The sequence below is a fragment of the Conger conger genome, chromosome 19 (assembly GCF_963514075.1).
Source record: "Conger conger chromosome 19, fConCon1.1, whole genome shotgun sequence".
NCBI lineage: Eukaryota > Metazoa > Chordata > Actinopteri > Anguilliformes > Congridae > Conger > Conger conger.
This window is the reverse complement of record NC_083778.1, coordinates 9,456,129-9,472,902: the sequence shown is the minus strand read 5'-3', so window position 1 is coordinate 9,472,902 and position 16,774 is coordinate 9,456,129. Positions and strand designations below refer to the sequence as shown.

Genomic DNA, 16,774 nt, shown 5'->3' with positions numbered 1-16,774 from the left:
CCGGCTGATTTCGCTGTCAGTTTTCCCCCTTTGGCTGAAGAATTGTGCTAATTGGCTGGGAAGGACTTTCACTTTCTGAACCTCTGAACAGATCTGTTCTCTCAGTGGAAACTTTGAAACCACAATGCCCTCTAGTGGTTAAATCATTTAAAATGAAATGTGCAAATTGCATTGAAAATAAATCAACATTTTCACGTTTCTTAGTCACAGAAGGAGTAGTTTTGTTGTGAAAGGATCATTGACTGTTTTGTTGTGAAAACATCTTTCACTCTTTTGTTTTGAAAACCTCGTTGGCTCTTTTGTTGTGAAAGGATCTTCAGCTGTTTTGTTGTTCATAGATCTTTGACTGTTTTGTTTTGAAAACCTCTTTGGCTGTTTTGTTGTAAAAGGATCTTTAGCTGTTTTGTTGTGAAAGAATCTTTGACTTTTTTGTTGTTAAAAGATCTTTGACTGTTTTGTTGTGAGAAACGATGTTTACTTCGTGCTGGTGGCTCTTCTGAACTGTTGCTCTCCGCCCCTCCCTCGGTGCCCTCCCGCCGTTGGCGCTGAAGTTGGCGCTAGGCAACGTGATCAGCGCCCTGGGGGACCGGAGCAGGAAGGCGACACATGTCCCGTACCGCGACTCCAAGCTCACGCGACTCCTGCAGGACTCCCTGGGGGGTAACAGGTCCGGTCCCCAAATCTCTCCGTTTCCTTCCTCTCTGAAATGTTCATCACAATTCTGGGGGAACGTAGTACTGTTCATCAGAAGATGATCGTGATGTTGAGATCTCAGAACGATGTTGGTTCATGGCCAAACTATTCCTTGTTTATATCGCGCTTTTCTCTCACTCAAAGCGCTTTACAGAGTGTGTGTGTGTCAGGGAAACTCACCTCAGCCATCACCGATGGGCAGCACCCACCTGGGTGATGCATGGCAGCCATTTTGTGCCGGAACGCTTGCCAGGTGGAGAGGGAGAGAAGAATTATTTAGCCTGGGGATGATTAGGTTGCAGGATTGAAATGAGTTTAGCCAGGACACCAGGGAATCCCCTAATCTTTTTCCAGTGTCATGGGATCTTTAATGACCATAGTGAGTCAGGACCTCAGTTCAATGTTGACCGTAATGAATGCCCTAGGTGCCCTGATACATGGACTAGTTGCTCTGTAGTATTGTCCAATAGGTATCCTGATACATGGACTAGTTGCCCTGTAGTATTGTCCAATAGGTGCCCTGATACATGGACTAGTTGCCCTGTAGTATTGTCCAATAGGTGCCCTGATACATGGACTAGTTGCCCTGTAGTATTGTCCAATAGGTGCCCTGATACATGGACTAGTTGCCCTGTAGTATTGTCCAATAGGTGCCGTGATACATGGACTAGTTGCCCTGTAGTATTTTCCAATAGGTGCCCTGATACATGGACTAGTTGCCCTGTAGTATTGTCCAATAGGTGCCCTGATACATGGACTAGTTGCCCTGTAGTATTGTCCAATAGGTGCCCAGATACATGGACTAGTTGCCCTGTAGTATTGTCCAATAGGTGCCCTGATACATGGACTAGTTGCCCTGTAGTATTGTCCAATAGGTGCCCTGATACATGGACTAGTTGCCCTGTAGTATTGTCCAATAGGTGCCCTGATACATGGACTAGTTGCCCTGTAGTATTGTCCAATAGGTGCCCTGATACATGGACTAGTTGCCCTGTAGTATTGTCCAATAGGTGCCCTGATACATGGACTAGTTGCCCTGTAGTATTGTCCAATAGGTGCCCAGATACATGGACTAGTTGCCCTGTAGTATTGTCCAATAGGTGCCCTGAATAAGTGCCCTTTCTCCACCCCTCAGCCAAACGATGATGATCGCCTGCATCAGCCCGTCGGACCGAGACTTCATGGAGACGCTGAACTCGCTCAAGTACGCCAACCGCGCCCGGAACATCAAGAACCGCGTGGTGGTGAACCAGGACCGGGCCAGCCAGCAGATCAGCGCCCTGCGCACCGAGATCGCCCGGCTGCAGATGGAGCTGATGGAGTACAAGACGGTGAGAGAGGGGGAGAGAGAAAGAGAGAAAGCATGAGACGGGGTTAAACTTTGAGATGGGGAGGGGGAGAGTCCCTGCGCCTATATCATTGGAGGAAAAAGCAGCTGCAGAACTGGGAGTTTATCTTGAGTCTGATGTGTCGGTGAGGTGTACTCATGGTGGAAGGTCCTTCCCCTTCTCTGCACCCCACTGAGCCAGAATGGCGGCAGTGTGAAACAGTGTGACCCTCTCCCCTGAGCAGGGCTGAGCCAGAATGGCGGCAGTGTGAAACAGTGTGACCCTCTCCCCTGAGCAGGGCGAACCTTGAGCCAGAATGGCAGCAGTGTAACACAGTGTGACCCTCTCCCCTGAGCATGGCGAACCTTGAGCCAGAATGGCGGCAGTGTAAGACAGTGTGACCCTCTCCCCTGAGCAGGGCTGAGCCAAAATGGCGGGTGTGTAACACAGTGTGACCCTCTCCCCTGAGCAGGGCAAGCGGATGGTGGGGGAGGACGGCATGGAGAGCATAAACGACATGTTCCAGGAGAACTCCATGCTGCAGACGGAGAACAGCAACCTGCGCGCGCGCGTCAAGGCCATGCAGGAGACCATCGACGCCCAACGAGCCCGGCTCACACAGTTCCTGAGTGACCAGGCCAACCAGGCGCTCGCTAGAACAGGTGTGTGTGTGTGTGTGTGTGTGTGTGAGTGAGTGAGTGTGAGTGTGAGTGAGTGAGTGAGTGAGTGAGTGAGAGTGAGTGAGTGAGTGAGTGAGTGAGTGAGTGAGTGAGTGAGTGAGTGAGTGAGTGAGTGAGTGAGTGAGTGAGAGTGTGAGTGAGTGAGTGAGTGAGAGTGTGAGTGTGTGAGTGTGTGAGTGTGTGAGAGTGTGTGAGAGTGTGTGAGAGTGTGAGAGTGTGAGAGTGTGAGAGTGTGAGAGTGTGTGAGTGTGTGAGTGTGTGAGTGTGTGAGTGTGTGAGTGTGTGAGGGTGTGAGTGTGTGAGAGTTTCCATGTGTGAGTGAGTGTGTGAGTGTGTGAATGTGTGAGTGAGTGAGTGAGTGAGTGAGTGAGTGAGTGAGTGAGTGAGTGAGTGAGTGTGTGAGTGTGTGAGTGTGTGAGTGAGTGAGAGTTTCCATGTGTGAGTGAGTGTGTGAGTGTGTGAATGTGTGAGTGTGTGAGTGTGTGAGTGTGTGAGTGTGTGAGTGTGTGAGGGTGTGAGTGTGTGAGAGTTTCCATGTGTGAGTGAGTGTGTGAGTGTGTGAATGTGTGAGTGAGTGAGTGAGTGAGTGAGTGAGTGAGTGAGCGAGTGAGCGAGTGAGCGAGTGAGCGAGTGAGCGAGTGAGTGAGAGAGAGATTCACTTCTCTGTGTGTGGAGTGTGATGTTTGTGTGTGCCTCCCTCTGCAGGCGAGGGGAGTGAGGAGATCGGGAACATGATTGAGAATTACATCAAGGAGATCGAGGAGCTCAGGTACCTCTAACCACTCCCTCTAACTCTACTGACTGGGTGACAGTTCTTAGACATGTTGCAGTGCTATTTGGCTATTCTGTGAAGCAATGCTGATGGGCTGTTATCAGCAGTGCTGATTGGCTGTTCAGTGCAGCAGTGCTCATTGGCTGTTCAGTGAAGCAGTGCCGATTGGCTGACGGCCGTTCTGGGCGCAGGGCGAAGCTGCTGGAGAGCGAGTCGATGAACGGGAACCTGCGGAAGAGCCTGTCCCGCGCCGCCACGCGCTCGCCCTTCTACAGAGGCCCCGAGAACGACCCCGCCGACATCATCCAGATGGCCAAGAAGGACGTGGAGAAGCTGCGCAAGAGGGAGCGCCGCAAGAAGAAGAGGTAGGGCTCCGTCGCCGTGCCGACGGAGCGTGCTCAGTCGGTCTGCCGACGGAGCGCGCTCAGTTCGGTCTGCCGTCGTCCCGGAGCTCGGCCGTCGCCCCGGCAACGGAGCACGAGTTTGCCAGCAAGTTCAGATTGTTCTGGAAGAGTGTGGTTTTGGTCATTACTCTTGACCCTTTTCAGTTTGTGTGTGTGTGTGTGTGTGTGTGTTTGAAGCTGAGGCGCTATAACACACCGGGAGACACTGTAGCAGACTGAGAGGTGTAATCTCTGGAACACGTGTGGTTTGAAATTAGTCATTATAGGTGCCTTTTTGCCAACATTGCCTTTTTCCTCCGACTTTCTGCATGCCGAGATATAAGGCCTTTTGACACAGAGGGTAGTAGGCCGCAGTACAAATTGGTGCATAACATTTTGATAAATCGCAATTAGTAGAGATACTACACGTTGTCTAGCATACGTCAAGCATATTGACTGTAGCCTGTAGCCCAGTAGCTAAGTTGCTTGACTGTTGTACTTTGTTGTACGTCCCTCTGGATAAGAGCGTCTGCCAAATACCGTTAATGTAATGTAATGTAATGTAATGTAACGTAATGACTGGGACCCGGAAGGTTGGTGGTTCAAGCCCCAGTGTCGCCACAATAAGATCTGTGCAGCTGTTGACCCTTAACCCCACATTGCTCTCGAGGGAATTGCCCCCTGCTTAGTCTCATCAGAATGTGAGTGGGTTTGGATAAGAGCTTCAGGTAGTAGCTGTAATGTAATGACTCCCCTCCTGAAGGCTCCAGACACTGTCAGAATGTGAGTGGCTTTGGATAAGAGGTTGTAGCTGTAATGTAATGACTCCCCTCCTGAAGGCTCCAGATGCTGTCAGAATGTGAGTGGCTTTGGATAAGAGGTTGTAGCTGTAATGTAATGACTCCCCTCCTGAAGGCTCCAGTCGCTGTCAGAATGTGAGTGGCTTTGGATAAGAGGTTGTAGCTGTAATGTAATGACTCCCCTCCCTCCCGAAGGCTCCAGACGCTGGGAGAGCTTCAGCAGGAGGACAGTGCTGATGACAGGTTTGCTCCCTGTCTCTGCTTCCCGTTCCAATCCAGCCTCGGCACCCGGATCGAGCCCTGCAGCGGCCTGTCTGCTCTCAACAAACCAAACTCCTATCCCCTATCCCCTATCCCCTAACCCCTAACCCCTAAGCCCTATGTCCTATCCCCTATCTCCTAAGCCCTATCCCCTATCCCCTAAACCCTATGCCCTATCCCCCAACCCCTAAGCCCTATGCCCTATCCCCTATCCCCTAAGCCCTATCCCCTATCCCCCAAGGCCTATCCCCTAAATCCTAAGCCCTAAGGCCTATCCCCTAAGCCCTATGCCCTATCCCCTAAGCCCTATCCCCTATCTCCTATTCCCTATTCCCATATCTCTTAACTCCTAATCCCTGTCCCCCATCCAATATCCTCTATCCCCTAAGCCCTATCCCCTATGCCCTATGCCCTGTCCCCTATCCCTATGCCCTATCCCCTATCCCCTAACTCCTAAGCCCTATGCCCTATCCCCTATGGCCTATCCCCTATCCCCTAAGCCCTAAACCCTAAGGCCTATCAGCTATCCCTTAACCCCTAAGCCCTATCCCCTATCTCCTATTCCCTATTTCCTATCCCCATATCTCTTAACTCCTAATCCCTGTCCCCTATCCAATACCCCCTATATCCTAACCCCTGTCCCCTAACTCCTAATCCCTGTCCCCTATCCCCTAACCCTGAACCCCTTACCCATAACCTTTCCCTAACCCATATCTCTTAACGTTGAATCCCTCATACCTATTCCCTAAACCCCATCTCCTATCCTTAACCCCTATATTATTTCCCCTAACCCCTAACCTTTCCCTAACCCATATCGCTCAACCCTTAACCCCTAACCCAGATTCCCTCACCCCTGTCTTCTAACCTGTAACCCTGAAACCCAATATCGTAGCTCCTATCTCATGAACCCCGTCCCTGACCCCATGTCCCCTTTCCCATAACCCCTAAATCATATCTACTAATGTTTCAGCTGGGTGGTTAATTCCGCAGCACAGCCTATCAACAACTGCAGATACACCGGCCACTGCTGCATTATGGGTGGAAGTGCTTTCACTGTGCTGCTCTATGAATTCACACTCGGGTGTGAAGGCTATGACTTGTGGTTTGGTGACAGGTTGACATTTTCGTTTCTCATGCTAACTTTCTCCTTTCAGCCTCCACGGGAGTCTAAATGGTTGTTTCTTAATCACTCAAATCACTCCTTCTCAAGAACATGAAATTCAGTCACCCACTAACATCTTGGACAATAATGTTCCACAATCACATCACCTGATTTTGGGATTAATTTCTCATAATAATCTCTCTGTTTATAGCGCTTTGCCCTAAGCGGTGGGCTATTGATTATACATTGCATTTAGGCTGTGTGTTCTATACTCTAAATGCTTTACATGTTACACTAAGAAGTGCTATGATCCATAGAGCTGCAATAATAATAATTATAATAATATAAATATTAGTAATAATAATGTTTTTTTGCACTGTGCCGTGTACATTTACTACAGTGTATCATTTACTGTTCATTTTCATATGACAGTTTATATGTTACAGTTGATTTACACAGTTTTACAGAATGGCTGAGATAAGCAGAGGATTGACGTCTGGTTTGAATGAGCAGTCAGGATTGTTTCTGTATTTATTTATTGATGGGTTTGGATCCCCATTGGCTGTGGCACAGGAAGCATCTCCATGTGCTGAGGTCACACTGTGCCCCCTGTGTTCTAACAGTGTCGTCAAAGAGGAGCTTCCTGACAACGAGCAGCACACGGGATTGGAGAAAGAGCTGTCTGAGCAAGCCAATGAGGAAGCAGAGATGGTACAGTTATGCTAATTTGTCTCTCCTCATTTGACGTCTGGTCTGACTGGTCATTTAGAACAGCTCTGTTCTTTATTTACCATTATAATGGGTCTGTTCGTGTGTTGTGTATGTGTGTGCGTATGCAAGTTTCTTTGTGTGTGTGCATGTGTGTGTGCATGCGTGTTAGCAAGTGTGTGTGTGTCTGCGCGCGTTCATGTTTGTGTGTGTGTATCTGCGTATGCAAGTTTCTGTGTGTGTGTGTGCATGTGTGTGTTTGTGTTTTGTAAATGTACCTGTCTGTACTGTATATGTGCCCACGTTTGTGTGTTTGTTCATTTCTGTTTTATAAGCACCTGTGTACATATCAGCAGGACAGACAGGAAGGAAGTGATCATGAAGAAGGAGATGAGGAAGAGGAGGATGAAGAAGAGGAGGAAATAGAGGTGGACGAGAGTTCGGACGAGGGGGACTCCGAGCTGGAAGAGAAAGGTAAGATGACAGGGGTCTGTCTGTTGGCCAAGACTGCAGCAACAATAAATAAACATTAAAGTCAATAAAACATAGATTACAGATAAGACAATAACAAAGAACAGTAGTACTAAAAGTTAATCGGATTAAATCACAATCCAAGCAAAAAAGGTTAAATTAGTTATATATTGCAGGTTAGGGGAACGATTGTATGGACCTATATGATACTTTTTAGCCACTTTATGTACCTTTATTTCTGAGAGTGTAGGCACATGACCAGCCTTGAGAGGCTTGCTTAGCTGAGCTACGCTAAGTTGCTAAGCTGCTAATGGGCTTGGCCCTCACGTGTCTCTGGCCCTGTCCGTGACAGAGGACTTCCAGGCGGACCTGGCCAACATCACATGTGAGATCGCCATCAAGCAGAAGCTGATCGACGAGCTGGAGAACAGCCAGCGGCGTCTGCACACGCTCAAACAGCAGTACGAGCAGAAGCTCATGATGCTGCAGAGCAAGATCCGAGACACGCAGCTGGAGAGGGACCGCGTGCTGCAGAACATGGGTGTGTCTTCTGTGACCTCACACACACGCACCTCTGACATCACACACTCGCATCCCTGACATCATACTCACATCTCTGACATCACACACAAATGTCTGACTTCTTACATGCTCATCTTGGACGTCACATATACATGTCTGACATCTCGTATAGTATACGTATCTCTGACACGATATGCACGTGTCTTGACATCACTCATATATGCATCTCTGACATCATATGCACGTGTCTGACATCAGTCATATATGCATCTCTGACATCGGGTCGACATACGTATTCTAATGTAAGGGTTGGCAATGTAAACTGTCATAAATGTGGCAAACGACCCTGTGACAAACTCAGTGCCCCCCACCCTCCCCCCACCTCAGGCTCGGTGGAGACGTTCACTGAGGAGAAAGCCAAGAAGATCAAGACGGACTACGAGAAGCGCCTGACCGTGATGAACAAGGAGATGCAGAAGCTGCAGTCGGCACAGAAGGAGCACGCCCGGCTCCTGAAGAACCAGTCGCAGTACGAGAGGCAGCTGAAGAAGCTCCAGCAGGACGTGGGCGAAATGAAGAAAACCAAGGTGGCCATTACGGCTCAAAGTCACTTACAGTCGGTTGGCCTAGGCTAGGATAATACAGGGTTAAAGGCCTTACTGTAGGGCCCAACAGCTGCACTGATGGTAAAGACACTAGTGAATTGTAAAGACAGTCTCACAGTGTTAAATGGAGAATGGTAATGTCACCACCCGGCTCACTGGCCGTGACAAAAAGGGAGACACACACTGACACGTTGAAAAACAACTTGGTCAAATTTATTTTAAATAAGCAATTAACCAAAGAAAAAGGACAAATGTGGAGTGTGGAAGTCGGTTGCATCAATAGTGGGCGTGAGTGGATGTGTGAAAAGTAATGTTGTCTGATGCAAACCCAAAAATAACTCAGGTATGTGGGGAGAGGCTACCCTCCTTTAGACAAGAGATGGGCACATATTAACATCTGGACACAGGTGTTCCCAATCGAGCCAACAGCCTGGTACTCCGCCCACTAGGCACCTGTGAAGTAACACCAGAAGGAGTAGCACAGAGCAGGGGGCCGTAACACTGAAGACAGTCTCGGAGTGATAAAAGGCGATGAATGGTTAACAGGTCCACGGTGTTAAGTGGTGAACGTTGGGGCGACGTTGGCTCAGGCAGTAAGAGCAGTCGTCTGGCAGTCGGAGGGTCGCCGGTTCGATCCCCCGCCCGGGCTGTGTCGAAGTGTCCCTGAGCAAGACACCTCACCCCCAAATGCTCCTGACGAGCTGGTCGGCACCTTGTGTGGCAGCCAATCGCCGTCGGTGTGTGAGTGTGTGCATGAACGGGTGAATGAGAAGCATCAATTGTACAGCGCTTTGGATAAAGGCGCGACATAAATGCCAACCATTTACCAACCGTTTATGAATGTCCCCTCAGGTCCGTCTGATGAAGCAGATGAAGGAGGACCAGGAGAAGAACCGCATGAAGGAGCTGAAGAGGAGTCGCGAGATCGCGACGTTAAAGAAGGACCAGCGCAAACAGGAGGTGAGCGAGGGTGTCGTGATCTCCGAATCTCTGTGATGTCGCCTCCTCGTTCCCTCCGTGTGTGTAGATTTCCGACTGTGCCGCAGTGTGAAGGTGTATTTTGGGTGTGCTGTTTCTGAGCGCTCGGGTGAGTGAGTTTGGTGCCGGGGTAAACAGGGCTCTCTCTCTGTGCTCTCCTGACCCACAGCTCCAACTGAAACAGCTGGAGGCCCAGAAGAGACAGCAGGAGCTGATTCTGCGCAGGAAAACTGAGGAGGTGAGAGAAACTGAGCCTTACAGAACCTCAGACTCACACTGGTGTCTTACAGAACCTCAGACTCACACACTGGTGTCTTACAGAACCTCAGACTCACACACTGGTGTCTTACAGAACCTCAGACTCACAGTGGTGTCTTACAGAACCTCAGACTCACACTGGTGTCTTACAGAACCTCAGACTCACACACTGGTGTCTTACAGAACCTCAGACTCACACACTGGTGTCTTACAGAACCTCAGACTCACACACTGGTGTCTTACAGAACCTCAGACTCACACACTGGTGTCTTACAGAACCTCAGACTCACACACTGGTGTCTTACAGAACCTCAGACTCACACATTGGCATCTTATAGGACTTTAGACTCACACTGCTGTCTTACAGAACCTCAGACTCACACACTGCTGTCTTATAGGATTTCAGAGCAGAATTTCAGCTGTGGTCATCCGTCCTTCTCTCAGGTGACAGCACTCCGGCGTCAGGTGAGGCCTACGTCAGGAAAGGTGAGCCGCAAGGTGAGCTTACCTGAGCCTCTGCCGGACCCCTCCTCCCGGACCCCCGCGGGGCGGACACACACTGCCAGCTCCGCAGCGTCAAACGGAACCAGGTACACCACCGCAACAGTCACTCAAATACGACAGTCATTCATAGTACAACAGTCATTCACAATACGACAGTCATTTACAATACTACAGTCACTCATAGGACTACAGTCACTGACAACGCCACTGTATGTGTGTGTGTGTGTGTGCGTGTGTGTGTGTGGTGTGCATGTGTGCCAGCAGGAAGAACCAGAGGAGCATGGTGGGCATGTACACCACCAGGGGGGCGCGGACCAAATGGCAGTTGCTGGAGAGGCGTATCAGTGACATCATCATGCAGAGGATGACCATCTCCAACATGGAGGCAGACATGAACCGGCTGCTCAAGGTGTGCCCGCCTTACTGCCGTAATCTGCATGGAGAAACCATATCCCAACAGCATTAATATACTCCTGTATTCTGGGTAATGTAGTCATATTCCCAATAGCATTAATATACTCCTGTTCTGGGTAATGTAGTCATATTCCCAATAGCATTAATATACTCCTGTATTCTGGGTAATATAGTCATATTCCCAATAGTATGATTATCCTCCTGTATTCTGGGTAATGTAGTCATTTTCCCAATAGCATTATTATCCTCCTGTATTCTGGGTAATGTAGTCATTTTCCCAATAGCATTATTATCCTCCTGTATTCTGGGTAATGTAGTCATTTTCCCAGTAGCATTATTATCCTCCTGTATTCTGGGTAATGTAGTCATATTCCCAATAGTATGATTATCCTCCTGTATTCTGGGTAATGTATTCATATTCCCAATAGCATTATTATCCTCCTGTATTCTGGGTAAAGTAGTCATTTTCCCAATAGCATTATTATACTCCTGTATTCTGGATTAATCAGTAGACCTTTGTAAGACCTCTTTAAATGGCGTTAGTTTTTAAGCTGTTCCCTTTGGCCTGCCTCCGCCAACAGCAAAGGGAAGACCTGACCAAGCGGAGGGAGAAAGCATCCAAGAAGAGGGACAGGGTGGCCCCGGAGGGGCCCGACGCAGACAGGACCCGCCTGTCCCTCAGCGAGGAGGTGGAGGCTCTGACGGCCAACATCGACTACGTCAACGACAGCATCGCCGACTGCCAGGCCAACATCATGCAGATGGAGGAGGCAAAGGTATCACAAGTCTGGAATGTTCATCCCTTTATGGTGTGAGGTCATAAATATGTGATTAGAATGTTCTTACTGAGTACTCTAATGCTAGTTTAACTAGTTGTGCTGATGTCACAATCACTACTGGTAATTTAAATCAATGTTCTGGAACACTGACATTCCAAAGAACCTCCTGTTCCGCGTGGAATATTTGCATATGGAATGCGGAATGTGTGTACGTTCTTGCGGAATTACCCGCCTTGCAGGACGAAGGGGGCGTGGTGGACGTCACCTCGGTGATCAGCACCTGCACCCTGTCGGAGTCACGCTTCCTGCTCGACCACTTCCTGTCCATGGCCATCAACAAGGTACCATAGAAAGACAAACGCAAAAACAAAATACAAACAAAATAGGCTACACTCTCAGAAACAAAGGTGGAAAAAGAACTAAACTTTACCCCCTCCCCCCCCAGGGCCTCCAGGCAGCTCAGAAGGAGTCCCAGGTCAAGGTGATGGAGGGCCGTCTCAAACAGACGGAGATCAACAGCGCCACCCAGAACCAGCTGCTCTTCCACATGCTGAAGGAGAAGGCCGAGTTCAACCCCGAGCTGGACGCCCTGCTGGGGAACGCCCTGCAAGGTATCGGGGCGCGGTGTCCTCTACGGTCCCCTTCACACTTGTCCCTGTGTGATCTGCACTTCATTGTACGTCGCTCTGGATAAGAGCGTCTGCTAAACGCCTGTAATGTAATGTAATGGGTTCTGGTGCGAGGTTCGGGTCTCCGTGCCTGATCGGGCGTTGGCTCGGCTCGCAGGGTTCCGACCGGAGAATAGAACCAGAACGTGACACAGAACCACCCTCCCTGACGACTTGACCCTCTCAGTTTCCCACATTTGCAGTAAAGGTTCATTGCCTTCTTGCATTTGGGTGATTGAACTTGGAAAGAGACATAGTGAACTTCTTTGAATGTCCGCATGCAACAGGAGCTGCGCATTTCTTCTCCAAAGCCGGGATACTCGATCAAGTTCTCCTGCTCTCAACTGTCTTCCATTCGTCTCTCGAATCCAACTGATTCAGCAGGTCTCCACATACTTGTCTTAGCATTTTAGAGAATTCCTTTACATGTGTTTTGATTTTTTTGTGTTGCCTTTTGTTTCCTTCGTTGCCTGAATTTGCACAGAACTGGGTAACGTACCCGACGGTGAGTAAAAGACGAGAAGACGCCGTAACGAGTGCATGAGCCCCCTCTAGTGGCAGCCCGTGAGTGTGACAGGGCGGAAGCAGAGAACATTCCCTCAAAGCCGGAACGCAGGAATCCCATGACTCCGGACTCCACACGTTCCCTGTGTATCAGGACAAATGAGCGTTCTTCAGTCGTTTTGTACAGGGACTTCATTCAGTTCATTGCGGGTTCATTCAGTCCCCACACATTACAGAGATCGTCACAGCACCAGTAGGCATCCCCAGATGAGTCTTTGAGAAGAACAAGCTCTGCTACCCAAAGGCACGGCTTCAATGTAATCACTTGAATTTTTTATTTTTAATTTGTCAGCAGAGACGCGTAATTACCGCACGCGCTAGGCAAGCGTTGGCTTTTGTTCGTTGTCAGCGGGAGCCTTTTGAAGAGAAATTAAATTAACTCCGTTCGAAGAAGGCATATCTAAAGATGGTTATGCTAATATGAGCTAGTCTAATTAGCATAATAATGGTCCTTTTGAAATTATAACGTGAACCCCCAAATTATAAATGAGTCATTCCTGAGCTTGGTGTGCTTTCGGCCTTAAACTGAAAACGGCCCTAAACCTTTTCTTGGTGGGCTTCATAATGAAGAAGCTTGTCGGTTAATATCTCCTGGCTGCCAAGTCTTAGCTCATTGTTTCATCCGTGGCTTCAATCAGTGCAGTTAACTCTTTAATGGTGTGATGTCACAAATGTGAGCAGAATTCTAATGCTGATGTCACAATCAATGCTGGTGACTGAAAGCAATGGAGTTCTAGAACACTGACTTAGAATCCAGAAAAAAAATCAACTCTTCAAAGGGTTAAAATGGAGTCTTTGTCATGACAACGCCGGAATCAGGACAGTGAGTCATTTCATTGAGACCGGAATTAGCTTTTTTTTTTGTGATGAAAGGGAAGGTTTCGTGTGAAGCAGACAAATGCGTCTGATTGCCGTCGAGTGAGAAAGGAATCGTGGATGACGTCCTTGATTTGAATGGTCAGGAGTGCATTCGTGGTCACTGTGAAATGGAGTCGTTCTCTGCCTCCCCCCTGTCTGTTGCTCTCCCAATGGCCGCCGGTCTCAGCAAACCGAAATGGAGGCCGTAACACAGCGAAGAAGTGCATGTCATGTCACGGCACTAAACTTCCCCCTACTGTCTCTCCACTGACCCAACCCCCAGCTTCTGATACCCAGTAACTGTTCCTCTCTGGTTCCTGTCAGCACCTGAAAGAGGGTCCTAACCGAACGCCTCGTACTAATGTTTCCCCCTGGACACCTTCTCCGCCCGCGAATCCCTGTTCATCAACGTAACCTGACCTTTGACCCCTGATCTTCTCACCCTTCTCAGCTGAGGAGATGCCTCTGCTTGCCTTATTGTATTTTCACATTGAAGTCCGGCTCATAACGCTGAGGGCCAGTGTGTGAGTTTAGATGGTAAAGGTGGAAAAAAACAGATCAAAATAAAAGACAAAGCTGTAAGTTCATTGTCACGAAACCTGAAACGCTGAAGATATCTGTGTGTTACTGCAGCTGTGGATCGAAGCCGTGCAAACGTTTTCTTCTTCTTTGGTTTGTGCAGAGGAAGGTGAGGAGAGCAGCAGCGATGAATCGGCCCAGAGTCCCTCCGCTGAAGGAAGGTGAGCATCTCAACTTCCTGGTCACAAAGCACCAGTCCCTCAGCCGTCCCTGTGTAAATATAGTTTAATAATTCAAATGATTTCACCAGTGTCATCCTTCCTCTGTTTCAGCTCTTTGGCCTCGGACCTCATGAAACTGTGTGGAGAGACCAGGCCGAGGAGTAAGGTAGAGTACTCCAGCTAACCCCTGACCCCTAACCACACACTAACCATACGCTAACCACACACTGACCACACACTAACCACACACTGACCGTACCCTAACCGCATACTGACCACACACTGTCCGTACACTGACCGTACACTGACTGTACACTGACCATACACTAGCCGCATACTAACCGCACACTGACCATACACTGACTGTACACTAACTGTACAATGACCATACACTAACCGCACCCTAACCACACACTGACTGCGCACACTAACCACACACTGACTGCACACACTAACCACACACTGACCGCACACTAACCACACACTGACAATACACTAACCACATACTGACCGCACACTAACCGCACACTAACCGCACACTAACCATAAGAAAACGCAGAGCTCCACAAAGCCCTCCCCAACAGTCAAGCCGGTGATGGAAAAGGCGTATTTCTAACACCGGCCCAGCTGGAGAACTCAACATTTCCCGGTGGCGTAGTCCGTAAATCAGTGTGTGATTGTGACATGAAGATGTGGTGACCGTGCGCAGGCCCGGAGGAGGACCACCACTCAGATGGAGCTCCTGTACGCCAGCAGCAGCGACCCCGCCCTCGACCTGCCCGGCGGCGAGTTCCCCGCCCCTCTCCTCCCAGTGGCTGAGACCCAGGAGGCGGGGGATCAGAAGTCGCTCGGAGACCCTGTCGCCCCCCCCTCGGGCCTGCCCGTGAAGCTGGTCAGGAGGTAGGCCACACTGACCCCGCACATACAAAATGGCCGCCCCCTTGTCCCAATCCCGACAGTGCGCTGGAAACGGAAGTTGATGTGAAGAGGGAGACTTTTGACAGGTTCAGTCTCTTGCACTCGATCTCTCCAAAGCCTAACATATGTACATAATAAGATGATTCAAGTGTATCAGTCCTTTTGATTGCAACAACACAAGTGAAGCAGTATGAATAAGGCATTTTTCATAAAGAAGAAAAAGGACTTATTCATGTACAATATAGAATATTAATCATTCGTCAGGGTGGAACGGATGGTGCAGTGGGTAGCACTGCCGCCTCACAGCAAGGAGGTCCTGGGTTCGAATCCCCGTCGGCCGGGGCCTCTCTGTGCGGAGTTTGCATGTTCTCCCCGTGTCTGCATGGGTTTCCTCCGGGTACTCTGGTTTCCTCCCACAGTCCAAAGACATGCAGGTTAGGCTGATTGGAGAGTCTAAATTGCCCGTGGGTATGAGTGTGTGAGTGAATGGTGTGTGTGCCCTGCGATGGACTGGCGATCTGTCCAGGGTGTATTCCTGCCTTTCGCCCAGTGTATGCTGGGATAGGCTCCAGCCCCCCTGCGACCCTGTTCAGGATAAGCGGGTTAAGATAATGGATGGAATCATTCGTCAATATTGATTTATTATTCAAATAATGTGGTTTGTTGGTTGATGGCCTTTGGCTGGTATCAAACTCAGGACTGTGAGTGTGTTTTCCCATCAGCCCCAGTCCCAGAGCCCTGCCTGTGGTGGACAGACGGGCTCCTGAGACCTCCCCGCTCACCAGGAGGAAGGGTCAGGCGCTGGCTGACAGGGCCAGGGAAAAGGAGGGCAAACAGTAAGAGATGGCGCCACCGTGTGGGCTGGAGGCTGTAGTGCACACCAATAAAAAAACATTATTCATAACCATAAAAACTCACACATACTTAAAACTCAATCAAAGCAAAGAATGAACAGAGTTCTGTTGGGGAGGGTCATGTTAGACTTCCTGTTGCAACTTCCTGCTGCATGAGCCTTTGGCTAGCGCCCTCTAGTGTTCCTGCTGTGGCGTGGAAAGGTTGTTCTGTCTCTCATCGCCTTGCTTTTCTCTTTCAGCTTAGATGAGAGCGAGTCTTCTGGACCGGAGGGGCACAGGTAATTTCCCCTGTTAGATCTGAGTCACTTCCTGTTCCTGTTACTGGTCATGTTGATTTTTATGTTCCTGTTCCTGTCCTGGAAGTGTTATTTGGTAATGGTAATGTGATGTAATTGGGTAATGCTAATGTAATGTAATTGGGTAATGGTAATGTAATGTGTTTGGGTAATGGTAAAGCAATGTAATTGGGATATGGTTATGGTTATGTGTTTGTGGGTAATATAATGTAATGTGTTTGGGTAATGTAATGTAATTGGGTAATGGTAATGTAACATGTTTTGTGTAATGGTAATGTAATGTAATTGGGTAATGGTAATGTTATGTGTTTGGGCAACTGTAATGGTAATGTAATGTAATTGGGTAATGGTAATGTAATGTGTTTGGGTAACTGTAATGGTAATGTAACATAATGGTAATGTAATGTAATTGGGTAATGGTAATGTAATGGGGGTGTTGGCTGTATCACTCTATCCCAGGGGCGTGATAAACTCGGTGGCGTGTGGGAAGAGCGTGGCCGGGCCGGGGGCGGGGCTGCGGTGCGTGCAGGTGGCGGAGGGACACCTGAAGGCCGTGCTGTGTGTGGAGGCCACCGACGACCTGCTCTTCACCGGCTCCAAGGGTCAGCGCTGCTCAGA

The 16,774-nt window shown here is 49.1% G+C and overlaps 1 protein-coding gene across 5 annotated transcripts in view; it reads left to right on the top strand.

Annotated features, from left to right (window-relative positions):
* The window catches only part of LOC133118908 (kinesin-like protein KIF21A), a 43,533-nt gene that overhangs the window by 20,888 nt on the left and 5,871 nt on the right, over positions 1-16,774 (top strand). The window contains exons 7-30 of one of the 5 annotated variants that reach the window (XM_061229192.1): positions 552-667; positions 1,829-2,024; positions 2,494-2,683; positions 3,407-3,470; positions 3,665-3,838; positions 4,852-4,899; positions 6,643-6,730; positions 7,081-7,201; positions 7,551-7,739; positions 8,108-8,307; positions 9,178-9,285; positions 9,473-9,541; positions 10,006-10,151; positions 10,330-10,474; positions 11,061-11,255; positions 11,498-11,599; positions 11,704-11,869; positions 12,411-12,431; positions 14,031-14,088; positions 14,200-14,254; positions 14,798-14,988; positions 15,729-15,842; positions 16,100-16,138; positions 16,616-16,758. In XM_061229192.1, coding sequence (XP_061085176.1) covers positions 552-667; positions 1,829-2,024; positions 2,494-2,683; positions 3,407-3,470; positions 3,665-3,838; positions 4,852-4,899; positions 6,643-6,730; positions 7,081-7,201; positions 7,551-7,739; positions 8,108-8,307; positions 9,178-9,285; positions 9,473-9,541; positions 10,006-10,151; positions 10,330-10,474; positions 11,061-11,255; positions 11,498-11,599; positions 11,704-11,869; positions 12,411-12,431; positions 14,031-14,088; positions 14,200-14,254; positions 14,798-14,988; positions 15,729-15,842; positions 16,100-16,138; positions 16,616-16,758 — 2,938 coding nt within the window. The remainder of the gene's footprint in view (positions 1-551; positions 668-1,828; positions 2,025-2,493; positions 2,684-3,406; positions 3,471-3,664; positions 3,839-4,851; positions 4,900-6,642; positions 6,731-7,080; positions 7,202-7,550; positions 7,740-8,107; positions 8,308-9,177; positions 9,286-9,472; positions 9,542-10,005; positions 10,152-10,329; positions 10,475-11,060; positions 11,256-11,497; positions 11,600-11,703; positions 11,870-12,410; positions 12,432-14,030; positions 14,089-14,199; positions 14,255-14,797; positions 14,989-15,728; positions 15,843-16,099; positions 16,139-16,615; positions 16,759-16,774) is intronic. The other 4 variants (XM_061229195.1, XM_061229194.1, XM_061229193.1 and 1 more) reach the window with 4 other exon arrangements.